At 40.3% G+C, this 16,304-nt stretch overlaps 1 protein-coding gene across 9 annotated transcripts in view; it reads left to right on the plus strand.

Annotated features, from left to right (window-relative positions):
* Positions 1 to 16,304, plus strand: part of LYRM4 (LYR motif containing 4) — a 144,814-nt gene that overhangs the window by 59,348 nt on the left and 69,162 nt on the right. Inside the window, exons 3-4 of one of the 9 annotated variants that reach the window (XR_013345205.1) lie at positions 9,422 to 9,557; positions 10,243 to 10,365. The exons of 4 other annotated variants lie outside the window; for them this stretch is intronic. Coding sequence is in view for 1 of the 5 variants with exons in the window: in XM_077810690.1 (XP_077666816.1) it covers positions 5,235 to 5,321 (87 nt within the window). In the remaining 4 variants the exon portion in view is untranslated. Of the gene's footprint in view, positions 1 to 5,234; positions 5,382 to 9,421; positions 9,558 to 10,242; positions 10,366 to 16,304 lie in introns of those variants that run through there. 4 more of the 9 variants (XR_013345208.1, XR_013345206.1, XR_013345207.1 and 1 more) reach the window with 4 other exon arrangements.

The following is a 16,304-nucleotide window of genomic DNA, read 5'->3' on the forward strand; positions in this document are numbered from 1 at the left end:
TAAAAGATCTTTTGCAGTATTAACCATAAAAATATCAATCACGTTGTCCTTTGTTAAGCTAAACAGATTACTTGATTAAGATGCTATTTAGCACATATTGTTTTAAATAGTTTCCTAATGGGACCCTTCCTTCAGCCATCTTACAGGGTTTCAGATGATGCATTTGTCCATTATTCTGAAGCTAGCTGTGGCTAATGTTTGATCTGAATGAAAACCACTCAGCACTTCTGAAAATTAGGCCACTTATTTAAATTTCTAAATAAGGATTTAGGAACCCAACTTTGGACACCAAATTTTGTGACGGGTTCAGTCACAGAGAGCCCCTTGGGACTGTCACCTGACGTGCTGAGACTACCTTTGAGCCCATTTTCCCTGCCAGCGTGGGACTTCAGAACCCTGCCTTGTTGAGCCTGCTGCAAACACAGACCCAGGTCTGAACCATGTCCCGCAAAGCTGCAGACTTAACTGAAAACAGCTTAGCAAGTACTCCTGTCTCCAGCACCCAGACACACCCAGTTCCCAGTGGGGTCCAAACCCTGAATAAATCCGTTTTTACTCTGTATAAGCTTTAAACAGAGTAACTCAGAAATTGTCTGCCCTCTGTAACACTGAGAGAGAGATATGCACAGCTGTTTGCTCCCCCGGGTGTTAGTCACTAACTCTGGATTCAATAATAAGCAAAAGTGATTTTATTAAATATAAAAAGTAGGATTTAAGTGGTTCCAAGTAATAACAGACAGAACAAAGTAAGTTACCAAGCAAAATAAAACAAAAACGCGCAAGTCTAAGCCTAATACGGTAGGAAACTGAATACAGATGAAATCTCACCCCCAGAAATGTTCCAGTCAGCTTCTTTCACAGACTGGACTCCTTCTAGTTGGGGCCAGCAATCACTCACACCCCATAGTTACTGTCCTTTGTTCCAGTTTCTTTCTGGAATCTCTTTGGGGTGGAGAGGCCATCTCTTAAGCCAGCTAAAGACAAAATGGAGAGGCTTCCAGGGCCTTTTATATTTTCTTTCTTGTGGGCGGAAATCCCTTTGTTCTTCTGTGCAAAGTCACAGCAACAAGATGGAGTTTGTAGCCATTTGGGCAAGTCACATGTCTATGAATGATTCAGTTTTTTGCAGGCCAACGCCATTGTTTACATGTTTACATGTTAGTTTGAATGTTCCTAGGAAAGCTCAGATGTGGGTTGGTGTCTCCCAAAGTCCATTGTCAGTTAAGTGTTTCTTGATTGGCACTTACTGAGAATAGTCCTTTCTCAAGAAGCTAACCAAATGCTTCACTGAGGCTACTTAGAATCAAACACATTAAGATACAAGTACGTAGTCAATATTCATAACTTCAAATACAAAAATGATACAGACAGCATAATCATAACCAGCAAACTACAACTTTTCCATAGACATCCCACTTGGCCTCCTCTGCACAAGACCTGGTGCAACCGTAGGACCCTGGTTGCAACAATGATCTATATGGTCACAGTTCATGTCAATAACGTTACAAATGTAAAAAATCTAAACCTAGCCTCTGCACCTGAGAGCTCAATATCTCAGTATCTTGCTTATACATCTTCTTTCAGGTAGTTTGGTTAGTTCCTAAGTATATGCTAAAAGAAGTTTTAACAATAAAGATAGATTGACTGTTGCATCCCAATCATAACAACTTACATATCTATATCATCTTTATTCTGAAAATTCCCAAAGCATTATACAATTATAATATCAATGAAACACATCCTCCCTTTACGTGGAAGGCTACCTACCAATTATTTGTTTTATTTGCTTGGATTCAATATTTTCAAAAGCCTGTCCACGCTCTAGGTATTCTCACAATTAAATTCAAACCCATAAAGGAATACAACCCCTTATCTTAATACAAATATTATTCCTGTGGGAATTCTGTGCCAAAAAATAATTAAAATTCTGCATACAGTATTTTAAAATTCTGCAAATTTTATTTGTCAAAATAACACTATATAATCACACCAGTTTCAATTATTTTGGTTATTTATTTCAAAATACCAGTCAACACGTATGGCTGTAACAATATAGACACACACAAAATTTCCCCCATCAGTAGAGAGTTAAAGAAACCCCTATGACAACCCCAGTTCCTGTTCCTCTGCCCCTTACCCCCAGTCTGTGGTTTCAGTGACCATTAGTGTTTCAATCTTATACTTAAACTACTTAGCCCACACCATTAGAAGCCAGTGTTACTAGCACCCATATTTGTGTATTTTATACTGCTAGAAGCTCAGAGACCTTTGGACCTCCAGTGCTATTATGCAGATTCATTAATTGTTCATTTCAGTAGCATTCCTGATAATTTAAGACCAATTCAGAGAACTCACTCCAATGAGCCCTTGAGGTAAAAATGCTTTTGAAGTAAATAATATTAAATATTTGGTAGAGTCCCAACTAAATATTTGGATGAACTGTGGTTTTGACCTCTTGATTTTGGTAAATTGAATCTTCCTTTAAAAATATCGTATCTTCAGATTAAAAATGAACGTAATACAGGCACTATATTGCTTGATTGTTGCTTATTGATTAACAGGCCAGTCAGTATAAATCAAAATTAGGAAAATTGCTATACATAATTTGAGCTCATTTAAATTATCTCTGTTATGGGAGCAATCCTCTTGTTAAAAGAATCAAGTGCAGTTGTACCAAATAGTAAAATAAAATTGAACATTGGACTGGTGAAAGGACGGCTAAATTCAAGTCCTATAGAAGTCCACTGGAATTTTGTTTGTCTTTCATGGGATCATAATTCACCCTTTGATCAATTTAAAGGTGGAATGCAAATGAAATTGTGAAAATTCCATCTGCTTTAATGCATCTCTCTGCTCCTACTCAAACTCAGAAAAATCTGCATCTTCAAGTATTGCATGCCTAAAGGAGCTACTTTTTCTGCCCTGTCCACACGCCTAAATCATTGTACCTATTTCCCTCAGACTCGGCATTGTTTTCTTCTTTCTTCAGTTTATGCTGTGTATTAATTCACCCCGAGCCCCTTAGTATGGTCAGCCTTTTCTTTTTCTGTTTTCCTCCAAAATTTTCCCTCCTCTAATCATCTTAGCTCAAGCCTTAAAAGACACAATACCCAAGAGTGGAAAATGGTAGTACGGTAACTCCTCACTTAAAGTCGTCCCGGTTAACACTGTTTCGTTGTTAAGTTGCTGATCAATTAGGGAACATGTTCCCTTATAACGTTGTTTGGCAGCTGCCTGTTTTGTCCACTGCTTGCAGGAAGAGCAGTCCGTTGGAGCTAGCCTAGTGGGGGCTAGGAACCAGGGTGGACCGGCAGCCCCCCTATCAGCTCCCCACTCCCCTAAGTTCTCTGTGCAGCAGCTGCCCAGCAGCCTACCAATTGTTGGCAGTTCAGCTGTCTCCCCCCACTGCCATGTGCTGCTCCTGCCCTCTGCCTTGGAGCTGCTCCCGGGGGCCCCCTGCTTGCTGTGCAGGGGAGGGGAGAAGAGGGGGACTAATGTCAGGGTGTCCCCTTCCCCCTACTTCTGCCCCCCGTTTACTCCTTCTCCATATAGAGCAGGTGGGAGACACTACAGGGCTCAGGAGGGAGAGAGCTGGCCGCAGCTGCTGTCTCAACTTCCTGATCTTTTTAAAGGCTATGTACTTAGAATGTGGTGTCAGCGTACTTAAAGGGACCGTACTCCTCTTCCCCCCCCCCCCCCCACAGAAGGTGTGTGTCTCTGCTATGCTGTCTCCCCTCCCTCCATTTGTGCTGTCTTGTAGAGTGTGAGGCTACATTAACAACAATGTGTTAACTCTTGAGGGCTCAGCCGAATGCTAGTTCATCATTTATCAGCAAGGCATTCCCTGGGAAATATCCCACCCTCTTCCACCCTCTAACTTCACCACCTCAACCAAGCTTCACAGTCATCATTGCTGTGTACAGTATTAAATTGTTTGTTTAAAACTTATACTGTGTGTGTGTGTGTGTGTGTGTGTGTAGATATATATATATTTTTTTGTCTGGTGAAAAAAATTTCTCTGGAACCTAACCCCCCCCGTACATTAATTCTTACGGGGAAATTGGATTCGCTTAACATCGTTTCGCTTAAAGTCGCATTTTTCAGGAACATAACTACAACGTTAAGCGAGGAGTTACTGTACTATTAGTGGACACAGTTGTTGAAGTAGTCTGCTCCCCTTTCTTCTCTTTAGGAAAGCACAATCTTATTATTCCTTAAGTCAAGTCTTAGAAAACAGACCCAAGAACTCAGGTTCAGAGAACACTGCTCTAAGAGACAAAGGCCTATAAGACCTGATAAAGCCACATCTGCCTCAATCCAGTTGGCAGTTTTTTCCCAGTTTATGTCTTCAGGCGACATTTATATTGTTTGTGGACCTAACAGGGCAGCAACATACTTGGGGAGATTCAGACCTTGAGAAGAGGAGTCTAACATGATGACACATTTGACATCAATATTCCTATGTTCTGTTATGTCCAGAAACCTGTGATTATAATCATGCTGAGATGCTATTTCCAAAACTCATGTTGTAGAAAACACATATTCATAATAAAAACACTACAGAATACTGTTGCAAACTGAAGTTTGTGATCATTTTTTAGAAATGCACATCTTATAGAAATCATAGTCCACTTTTAGTACTTTGAGTTGAATTCAGATTTTTGGTTTCTGGTTGTTGTTTTTTACTCATCCACGTTTATTTGTGGTTATATTTGCAAATAGTAACTTCAGGGAGTGGGGAGGGAAGGTTTATTTGGATTGTGACTGCATACATTTAGGGATAAATCAGTGGATTAATTAGCAGTGAAATTCATATGTAAAAGAAAGTTCCAGGAAAAAAATTAAGCAGTGTCAATTACTGTTTGCATTCTATCTTTCCCATAGTGTGTAGCCACACAGGCTACTTTGCCTCCCTTCTACTATGGGCCACCAAGAAGTTAACCAAAGAAAGCATAAATATGTAGTGATATAAGAGGAAAGCATGAACACCACATGAATTCTAAGTCACTTTAAAGAAACCTACCTGGACATTTTCTCTGTTTTTTAGTCATCATTTTCTAAAACCAAATCTTGAAAAATTACAGTGGATAATGACTTCCTGGTTGGTTTTATTTAATCTGGAGTCCATATCAACTAAACAGAGACACATTTTCCACAGTAGTATTTTTGGACAATAAATCTGGCCAATATAATGCACCTTATTGGATGATCATATGTATTTTATCTATACAAAGGGAAGAATCGGTGAGCATCAATACCTGTGTGCTTTAAATTTACTGCACCACTTCCTGAGTATTGGCAAAGGCTTTGGCAGTTGGTAAAATCGAGGTCATCATTTGCTTGTGGTCCTTCCTCGTCTGAATGTATTTCTTTCAAGGCTCTTCCTGCTGCAGTCAAGAAATTGGTAAAGTAGTTCTGTGTTTGTTTTTTGGTAATAATTTTTCCATTTAACATGTCTCTTGATTCTCTGTTTTATTCCCCTCCCACCCTCTCCCCCAGTGGCTCAGGTGGCCCATGGCACAGTCTTCTGTCTTTTTATTAGGAATTCTGGAATCCATATACACCCAGTGGTCATATTCTTGAAGCAACCTATGCTAAATGCCAACATAAAATAATAGATGCACAGAACACAATTATCATCGCTAAAAAATAAATGTGAAGAACATAATAGTGGAAAGTATTCATCCTTTGGGGATGAAAACCACTTAACTAGCTTTGATAAAATTAAGCTAGTGTTATGGATCTCAAACTGATGCAATTTCCCTGCCACTGAATTCCTCCCTCTTCCCCCAGGGGAAGCTCTTGCTCTTGAAATGATTGTATTGGATACACTTATTTATGCCAGGTGATGTAGTCAAAAGAAGGACTGGAATTCTGACCACCCAAGTTTTCATCTCAGTTTTACCATACTTCTGTGATGTTGAACAAGTCATTTGTACTCTGTCTCAGTTGCTGTCTTTGTAAAATGGGGATAACACTTTTCACACCTATTTCACAGGGTGCATTAAGGCTTAATAAATGTTTGTGAAGATGTATTATGTAACTACTAAGTATTTGTGATTTTTTGGGGGGAGGGGAGAAGGTTGGTTGTTTTTGTTTTAAAGAAATGTCTTTTAGACTAAACTTTTTCTAAGAGTTCATCCTGATTTGGTTTTAACTAATACATTAGTTCTAGACTTTGTTTAACGGACAATTGTAGTTCCTCTGTGACCAGGGAAGAAGCAAGCTGCTTTCATTTTTTCTTAGTTTTGAGATCTGCTCGTGCTCCCAGCACTGTTCCCTGTAAGCTGTGCGCGTGCACACAGATCTTAAACCCCGTGCACACGGCGAAACACCGTGCACACAAAAATTTGCACAGAAGCACAACAATTTGCACAGACGAAATGTTTTGCGCCTACAGCCTGTCAAAAATTTGCACAAAAATTTTTTTTGCCCACACGGCCTGTCAAAAATCAGAGGGAACATTGGCTCCCAGTGATGTCATTGGGTATGCCACAGATTATGGCCCAGATCTGCAGCAAATTATTCTAAGGGAATTTGTGATTATGTATAGCAATTAATACATTTCCCCACTGTTCATTAGAATTGAAAAATGTAGAAAGAATTTGCATTCTGGTTGGACATGGCAGCAAGATGGTGATTCTTTTTCTTTATACTGGAAAATGTTTTATTCTGAAATACTTATGTGGATTTCTGTAGAATTACTTAGCAGACTAAAACCTTGTCTTTGTTATTCCTCTGGCTTGTACTTTAGCAAAAATAACTAGTAATAAAAAACTGACTTCACACCACAGAGCGTTTAGAGAGTGTTAAAAATACAGTATATAGAGATGTAAGATGGAAACCGAAAAGTAATGTCATGTAGAAATAGTAACATAATTCTAGCATTTAAGTGGCAATTGAAGCTGGGTTTCCAGCTGGTGCAAATGAAAAAAAGAGTCAGGGACTGCTGGTGTGATGTGCAATGACATCTTTGGATCCTTGAGGTTCTTCCTGCATAATAACATTGTTTACAATTGCTGATTGCTTAATTTTTGTTCTAGTTCCCGTGAACAGTATTGAAATAAAGACAAGACAGACAGACCTGCCTTGTTGGAACTAACAGGTTATAGCAAAGTTAGAATATGGATGGAAGGAATGTAGTAGGTTTTAACATCTTGCCAAATGATGTCTTGGACTTTAGAGGCCTGTGGAGCACGATTATTGAATACAATTAAAGCATGGTTTGGCTATACTTAAGAAGGCAAACTTGAATCAGATCTCCCAACAGCTTTGTTTTTATAGCACTAACGATACCGCACATTACATTTTTCAATGTTACTTTATATACATGTTTGTCAAGATGGTTGAATATTGTATTGTGTGATTTTTGTTTTTCCAATACATAATTTTTATGGAAAAAAGCAGTCTAGGGCATGTGACAAGACATGGTTTTCTGTCTCTTCCTGCACTCCTCTCTTCTGCAGCTATTGGGCCGTGTTGTCTTTTATTGGTAGATTTTATTTATTGTATTGTATTAGACACTCACAAGCCTTTGAGGCTGGAACACTATCTAAATGAAATTTTAATTCTTACTGTGGCATCTTTGAACACATAAATAGTGTCAAAGGGGTACTCCTGGGGGAATTCTGCACCAAAAAAATAAAAATTCTGCACATAATATTTGAAAATTCTGCATATTTTATTTGTCAAAATAACACAATATAAACATTCCAGTTTCAATTATTTTGGTAATTTATTTCAAAATATCTGTCAGCAAGTATGTCTGTAACAATACAGACCAAAAAAAAAAGATTCTGGTAATTTATTTTTTTTTACAAATAGATTTTTGACTAGGCATATTAATACAGAACTTTGAGTAATTCGTTTAAATTACAATACAGAGCTGTATTTCCTGCACCTGTCAGAAGCACTGCAAAGGTTTGGGGGGTCAGGGATAACAGAGGAACTGAGGGAGAGGGAAGAAGCTTGGGAGTGAACCTGGAGGATGGTGGGTGTGAGTGGGAGGAGGTGTTTTTTGGGGGGGGTGGGGAGGGGAGATCGTTAGGGAATTGGGAAGCCTCGCCCATGCAGACCCTAACTAACCCCAAGCCTCTCTGTCAATCAGATACATCTGCCCCTGTCCCCACCCCACCCGTCCCAATGGGTCTCTGCAGCCCCCCACCTTGTCCCCAGACTCAATACTGTCACCCCACTAGCTCCTGAGACCAAGCCCCAGTCTATCCCCCTACTATGCATTCTGAACCCCAGTCTGTGACCCCCTAGCACCTCTGTGTTCCCCACTCTGTCTTAACCTGGCTCCACGGGCAGGATGCTGTGATGAACTTCTACTCCTGGGGGAATTCTGCAGCATTGGGCACGCATAGAATTCCCCCCCACACCCCCAAAATACATTCTGCCCAAGAAGTGCTGCAGTTCTGCCTTTTACCCATCAGGGGCCGCTGTGGTGCCAGAACAGCCATCTCTGTTCATCCATCTGGCTGGCCTGGTGCCACACAGACTCTGCTGGGCAAAAGGCAGAACTGCATCTGTTCTTGGGCAGAATGTATTTTATGCTGGGAAAAAACAAAATTATGAGGGACAGATGCATTATCAGGGGATAAGAATAAATAGACACAAGTCGGACATCAGGAATGATAACACACAAAAGCCAGTGGGAGAACACTTCAATCTTCCTGGACATTCTATAACAGATTTGAAAGTAGCTGTATTTGAATGAAAAATCTTCAGAAACAGAAGAAAAACAGGTTTCAGAGTAACAGCCGTGTTAGTCTGTATTCGCAAAAAGAAAAGGAGTACTTGTGGCACCTTAGAGACTAACCAATTTATTTGAGCATGAGCTTTCGTGAGCTACAGCTCACTTCATCGGATGCATACCGTGGAAACTGCAGCAGACATTATATACACACAGAGATCATGAAACAATACCTCCTTCCACCCCACTGTCCTGCTGGTAATAGCTTATCTAAAGTGATCATCAAGTTGGGCCATTTGGTGAGAGAACCTGGATTTGTGCAGGAAATGGCCCACCTTGATTATCATGCACATTGTGAAGAGAGTTGTCACTTTGGATGGGCTATTACCAGCAGGAGAGTGAGTTTGTGTGTGGGGGGGTGGAGGGTGAGAAAACCTGGATTTGTGTTGGAAATGGCCCAACTTGATGATCACTTTAGATAAGCTATTACCAGCAGGACAGTGGGGTGGAAGGAGGTATTGTTTCATGATCTCTGTGTGTATATAATGTCTGCTGCAGTTTCCACGGTATGCATCCGATGAAGTGAGCTGTAGCTCACGAAAGCTCATGCTCAAATAAATTGGTTAGTCTCTAAGGTGCCACAAGTACTCCTTTTCTTTTTAGAAGAAAAACAGCAGAACTAAAATTCATTTGCAAATTTAACACCATTAATTTGGGCTTGAATAGGGACTGGGAGTGGCTGGCTAATTACAGAAGCAGCTTTGCCTCTCCTAGAATTGACACCTCCTCATCTATTGTTGGGAGTGGACTACATCCACCCTGATCGAATTGGTCCTGTCAACGCTGGTTCTCCACTTGTGAGGTAACTCCCTTCTCTTTATGTGTCAGTATATTTATGTCTGCATCTGTAACTTTGTTAGTCTTTAAGGTGCCACCAGACTCTTTGTTGTTTAGATGAATTATGCGCATCTTCAGATGCACAGAATTCCCCCAGGAGTTAAGGGGTCACTACAAAGAATCCTTCAGATCAGAACACACTTAGATTTACAATTTTTTTTACTAAGTTTTTTTTGGTAGCCCAGCTTAATTGTTTTTGACACCTTATTTTGATGACACCTTAGATGTGATGTAGATGGATTAAAAATGAATGTAATGCAGTCATCAAACTGCTTGGTTTTGCTATTTTGATCACTGGGAAACTTATAGCCATATTTAGCAAAACATCTCTTTGTGAATGGAGCTCACTTAAGAAAATGTTGCAGGAATTGTGTTGATTTAGAGAATAAACCTTTTTTCTGCTTCACTAAAAGGAAAAATAAAACACTAGACTAATAAAAGTAGAATTATTCAAGGTGAACCACAAATGACATTGCTAAAATATCAACTTCAGTAATGTATGTATGATGAATGCCCAGTTGTATAAATTTATAACTTATAATTCATTTTTAATTTATAATTTAATTATTATAACGACCCCAAGAACCCAACAACTTATTCTTACCTTCTTTTTATTTTTTAAAGACCTTTATATTTTCTTTTTCTTTTAGGTTACATGACATTCTTCATTGTCATATGACTAGTTCATTGGTCTACTCCGACAGCCCAGCATGTAGCATGCTGGTAAGAGACAGACCTCTCTGAACTCTGTAGACTACATTATGAGAGGTTAGGTAAGTGGCATTTTTCTTTATTATATTGCACAGCTTTTAATTTATTTCATATTCAACACCGTATAAAATATTCTTAAAATAAATTTAGGGGGGAAAGCGCAATATAATATTAAAAAGCCACTTATCAGACCTGTTATACATGGGGTTGACTCCATGACCCAGGAAAATTGCATGGTGGTTTTGACATCATCTGGCACCATGCACACTGAGGCACCTAGCCCGGTATGGTGAGAATAGAAGTTGTGGGACTTTAAAGAAAAAAGTTAGTTTGTATACAGAAGGGCTATTGCAAAATGAATTTATTTTTCATGCTAGGGCTGTTCACACAACCAGAGCACAGAAATGAGCTAGACGTGGGATTCATCCTGCCATTGGTCAGTTTATGGGGTTGGTTGTTTATGAACATTGAGCTTTGCTATTTCAAGTTATCGAAGGCTCTGTTAGTCCTGCTGAATGTAATACTACTGCGGGAGTTCTGCACCACTACACATGCACATAATTCATGCCCCGCACAGAATTTTTTCCCCCCACAGAAAATACATTGTCGGAATGGTGCTGCAGTTCCTTCTTTCATCCGCCGGGGACACTGTAGTACCAGAACAGAGAGCAGCTTCTCCCAGATGGAAGCAGCCCCAGCTGGGGATAGGGAAGAGAAAGAGGCTGCCTTTCTCATAGCAGCCTGCCCATGGGGCTGATCAGGAGGCATGGTATATGGGGGAATGGATAGCATGGCGCACATGGGGCTGCTTTGGATCACAAGCTGGGGTTCAGAAGGGCTAGTGGGGGGTAGGCATAGTCTGGGGCAGAGGCTGAATGGGGACAGGGAGGGAGGGAGGTGCAAGGACACATGGGGATGGGGGGAAAGGGTGGCTGAGTGGGAGTGCAGGGCCATGTGGGGGAGGGGGTTTCTAGACAGGGAAGAGGGTGGCTGAATGGGGGTGCAGGGACACACGGGGATACGAGAGGGGGTACATGGGGATGGGGTGGGGGGGTGACTGAGTGCGGGTGCAAGGACACATAGGGATGGGGGGGTGCAGGCAGGGGCATGGAAGCGGGGGGAGGGGGGGGGACCAGGGCCCTCCCACTTTTCTCTGTGGCTGGGCCTGCGTTCTTCCCCCCCGAGGCCCCAGCCAGGCCAGCATGCAGCCCAACCAGGGAGCCCGGGTAGTTGTGGGAGCCCCGTGCACGTATCCTCCACCTGCCTGCTGTGCAGGGGGCTGAGAACAGCCCCCACCCTGTGTCCCCGCCTGGCTCAGGGCAAGTGGAGGCTCCGCGACTCCACAGCGGCTCCCCACAGCTGCCCATACAGCTCTGGCTGTGGGTGGGGTACACCTCAGAGCCTCAGCCCAGCCACAGAAAGAGATGCGCTGCAGGCACTGTGGGGAGCTGCAGACCATCCACCTCCCGAGGGGCTGCTCGCCCGTCCCCGTCCCCCCGAGGAGGTGGATGGTCCACCGCATCTCCCCACAGCTGCCCGCACAGCTCTTATCGTGGCCGGGCTGCGGCTCCAAGGCCAACACTTTTGGCCTACCCTAGGTGGGAGGAGCAGGCTCCCGGCCCTACTCTGGCTTCCAGCTTAGCCGGGTAGGGGCTTCTGGGGGGGAGAGGAGGGGCAAGGGCAGGGCCTCAAGGGGGTGGGGAGTCCCCAGTCCCTCCACGTTTGGGAAGCCTCTGGCACCCCTGGGTGCAGGGACACGTGGACAGGGGCAGATGTGCCTGACAAAATGAGAGAGGCTAAGGGTCAGCCAAGGTCTGTACGGTGGAGGCTCCCTAACAATCCCTCCCTGCCCAAGAAAAACCTGTTCTGTACTTCTCCCACCCACATCCAACAACCCTCCAAGTTCACACCCAGACTCCTTCCGGCAATTACTTTCTTGTCCCTCAGTTCATTTGTCACCCCGACTCCCCCCAAGCCTTTTCACTACTTCTGAGGGGTCTGGGAAGTACAGTTCTGTATTGTAGTTTAAATGAATTATTAGTCAGAGTTCTGTATTAATATGCCTAGTAAGGAATTTGTTTGTTAAAAAACATTTCCTGACTCTCTCTTGTCTGTATTGTTACAGACATCGTTGCTGCCAGGTATTCTGAAATAAATTACCAAAATAATTGAAACTGGCGTGATTATATTGTGTTGTTTTGACAAATAAAATATGCAGAATTTTCAAATATTGTGCGCAGAATTTTTAATTTTTGGAGCAGAATTCACCCTGGAGTGATGTAATCTTCATCCTGTTGGTGACTTATCTGAAAATCTCCTAAATCTACCTGACTCTGATTACTAGAATCATTGGGAATCACATAAAAAAGCATCATCTGCTACCTGGTTGTTAAAAGTGATGTACAGAGCTAAAACCTGCTCTTCTCAGCAATGCATTCAGATCAGAAGTATTAATGAAACTTTATGCAAGGGTTTGACAATTACAGTATAGTTATATTTAGAGTACACTTAAAATGCTTTTAAAGGGGAGATTTAACAGATGAGTTTTAAGTATTGGAAAAAGTTAATATGACACACTTTTCTATGATAGGAATAAAGGGGGGAAGGGGACTCATTTCTGTAGAAAACTTGAAGTATGAAATTTAGCTTAATACAGAGGGTTATCGTTTAGACTGGCATTTTTTAAGACTGTGTGCAGGATCAAGTCTTGATTTGCATGATGTTGCATGATGTCATGGTTTGTACAGGTGGTGAATAATGGGCTTTGACTCTTGAGTCACCTGTCTTACTGGTAAGTTACCAAATGTAGACATATAAAAGCAGAATACACTTAAATTGTCAGTGTCTACTATGTATACTGGTGACATTAAATATTATAATCATGTCATCTTATTAGCGGTAGTGTTCAGAAAGTAACCTTGTAGCTTGGCACCTGGTGGCAATGTGAGTAAACGCAGTTGCCAAGAGCATGGAGAGGGTATTTCAGAGGCTTTTGTGCATTAAGTTTATAGATAAATACTGATTAACAAAAATGTTAAAACAACAGCATTAACTTAAATCAGATTTCTGACTGTTTTTTTTACCTTTGTGACTGTTCCAATAACAGAGGTTAAAGAAAAATATTCTCTTTTTTTTTAATGTTTTTCTTTCTGCGTTTGATAGTATTTTGTTTTCAGTCTCATTCAGCTGGCTTCCTGTGTTGTTATGTGGATCTTTCACACAGCAACAGCTGAGAGAGAAACTTTAAAAAAAAAAAATTACTTTAAAAATTGGCCGGGCAACTTAAGGGCCAGGTGTGGTATGGTTTTTAAAAAACTGATTTCAAGTTGACAGTGTCCCTTTATTGTCATGTAATCAAATAAACTTAAATGGAAACTTCTCTCCCCCTTATATGTAATTACATTGAAAAAAGCTAGTGTTAAAAATACCACATCAAGGTATCAAGATCACGTACTGAACTTCTAGAACTTCCTGGTTTTTTTTAAAGATAGCTGCAGCTGTATTAATTTGCCCACATTGCGCATCCAGTATATTCTATAGTACCTATTAATAACAAAGGGTAATACATTCAACTGACCTTTAACTAGTTCTCAGAGAGGATCTGTATACATGTCAAGTTTCATATTTCAACCATAATTGCTATAGTCCTCTTTTTTCTTTCTTTTTTTTTTTTTAAAGAAAGTGTGGTTGCAAACTTTTTTAAATGGGAAAAGTGTTCTTCTGTTGTTTGCTTTTTGTTCTTGCTGTACTTGGAAATGAATGAATGGATCTTGCTTAGACTTCCTGAGGAAAAAAATATTCCTTTGAGAACAGATCAAATCTGAAAAATTTCAGCTAAAATGGTGAATATTTATGAAAGTTATTAGTGAAGGAGGAAGGGAAAGTGTTCTAATGAAACTATTCTGCAACCGTAACTTCTGTATAACCAAGTGCCTGCTATAATAAATGCCAAAGTACATAACATGTATTCACTATCTAAGCACTGGTGTTATGTACCAGTAGATTCATCAGGTCACCCCTACCACATGTTGCAGCCCAGGAGTTTGGGGTTCAGAATCCATCTTTTTCCACCCAACTCACTATTCATTCATTCTACTGAAACTACTAGAGAAGATGCCAGCTGGGACCCTACAGCTCTATGGAAGTTATGTATACATTATAGCAGTTCCAGGATGCCTTTGAAAAGCTAAGCAAGTTGATATTGTAGACTTTTCAATGCCCACATCACTGTCACAGCCAGGGCTATATTGGCATGGTTGCTGCTTTTTCCCAAGAACAAGCCAGCTGGCTCCAGCCAGGCCCTACCTCAGTGAAATAAGTCACGCAAACACATACACTTTTCTCCTGGCATTTCAAAGTGCATGCTCAGTAAGCAACAAAAAAACGGATTGGAGGTTTTAATTTCATGTTTTTCACTGACCTTTTGAAATGTCAATTTCAAATTTTCTACTTAAATACTTAAAAATAGAGAAATAAAAGAGCTATATAAAAACTAAGTATGATTAATTATCAAGCATAAAAACTAATTTCACCTCTCACACTGAGAGTTGGTTCCTCCAGATCAGGTTTATAAATACATTGTCAGGATAATGTGAATAATTTACGATGCTACTGCCAGTAGTCTAATTATTCTGTGAATAAAAAGAGGACTTCAGTCCCCAGGGATGTAAAGCACCTTTCAAGAATACCAAATTAACTTAAAACATTAAAGCAAAGAACAAACTAGAGAGCAATAGTTAATATCCTATCTAAACTGGTCTATGTCCACATTAACACCATAAGTAATAGTTTTAGAGCATTCCTGAAATAACAGTAGGAATTTCCTTCTCATTGTGCATATTTGTTCCACCCCTGTTTAAACAAATATATTTAAGTTGGAATGATAAAAAGTATTTATTTATTTTACAATTACTTTCCATCTTCCCTCAGACTCTCCTACAAGTTGCAGTAATCAGTGCTCTGTGTTGACTAGTGATAAATTACAATTTAATAGTTCAGGGCTATGATCTCAACAAGATTATATTGGGTCAGATGGTTCTGATGTCAGAGACTTGAATTATTAGTTATTTCAAAGAGGAATTGGACTGATGAATTTTTTCCATGAGTAATAAATCCGCTTGCAAACTGTCAAACGTGGTCTCTATATCAAGTTGTAATTTAGTCATTCATGCATGGGAAAAGAAGTCAGTAATCAAACTGAGAGGCTGCACAGGGATACGAGAGAAGTAACTGAGCTTACTGCTGAGGCCAAGTGTTACTTATACTTTGTGTCCTGTTATTGATTTTGGTTTCACTTTGCAGTCATACTGGTCCATCAGCCTTTTAATTCAACATTGTAGAAAATGTTCCACAGAGGAAGCTACTAATTCTGATAGATTTATGAACTTGTTTGCTGTGGTGGTGGTGGGAAATAAAAAAAGCAGCTGGTTTGTGGAGCCATGACAAAAGTCACTAATCAAGTGTCCATCCTTAAAAAGTTCCTCCAGATTGAAGGATTCTACCAATTTGCAGAGATATTCCCTGTCTTAAAAATAGGTAATTCCATTTCAAGCTACAGAAACTTCTTGAGGATGTCACTCTACATTTTTCCTTTATCATCAATCACATCTACAATTTTGTACACAGTTCAATATATGATATATGGATAAATTTTAGGAACAGAGGATGAAAGGAAGGAATAATTGAGGAAACCGAGGAATAATTGTTTTTTGAAAATTATTATAAATTATTTGTTTATATAGACAGCCAGCTAACAATTTTGAATAGGCAACATGCAGACCAAAAAGACAGGGAGGAGATAGGGTGCATCTGCAACATAATTTTTCATTCTTGCTTTCATTTGTTAAATATTTTTCCTTTCTTGGCCTAGCCTACTTTGTCCATTTATGATTAACATTTATCATTTACTTGTTACATACCCATTTGATTTTTCATTTATATGTTGTTTTTAGGCCTTATCTGTGTCTGTGTGCATGTATAATTTGTATAAATTGTATTTATC

This window comes from Eretmochelys imbricata, chromosome 2 (genome assembly GCF_965152235.1).
Source record: "Eretmochelys imbricata isolate rEreImb1 chromosome 2, rEreImb1.hap1, whole genome shotgun sequence".
NCBI lineage: Eukaryota > Metazoa > Chordata > Testudines > Cheloniidae > Eretmochelys > Eretmochelys imbricata.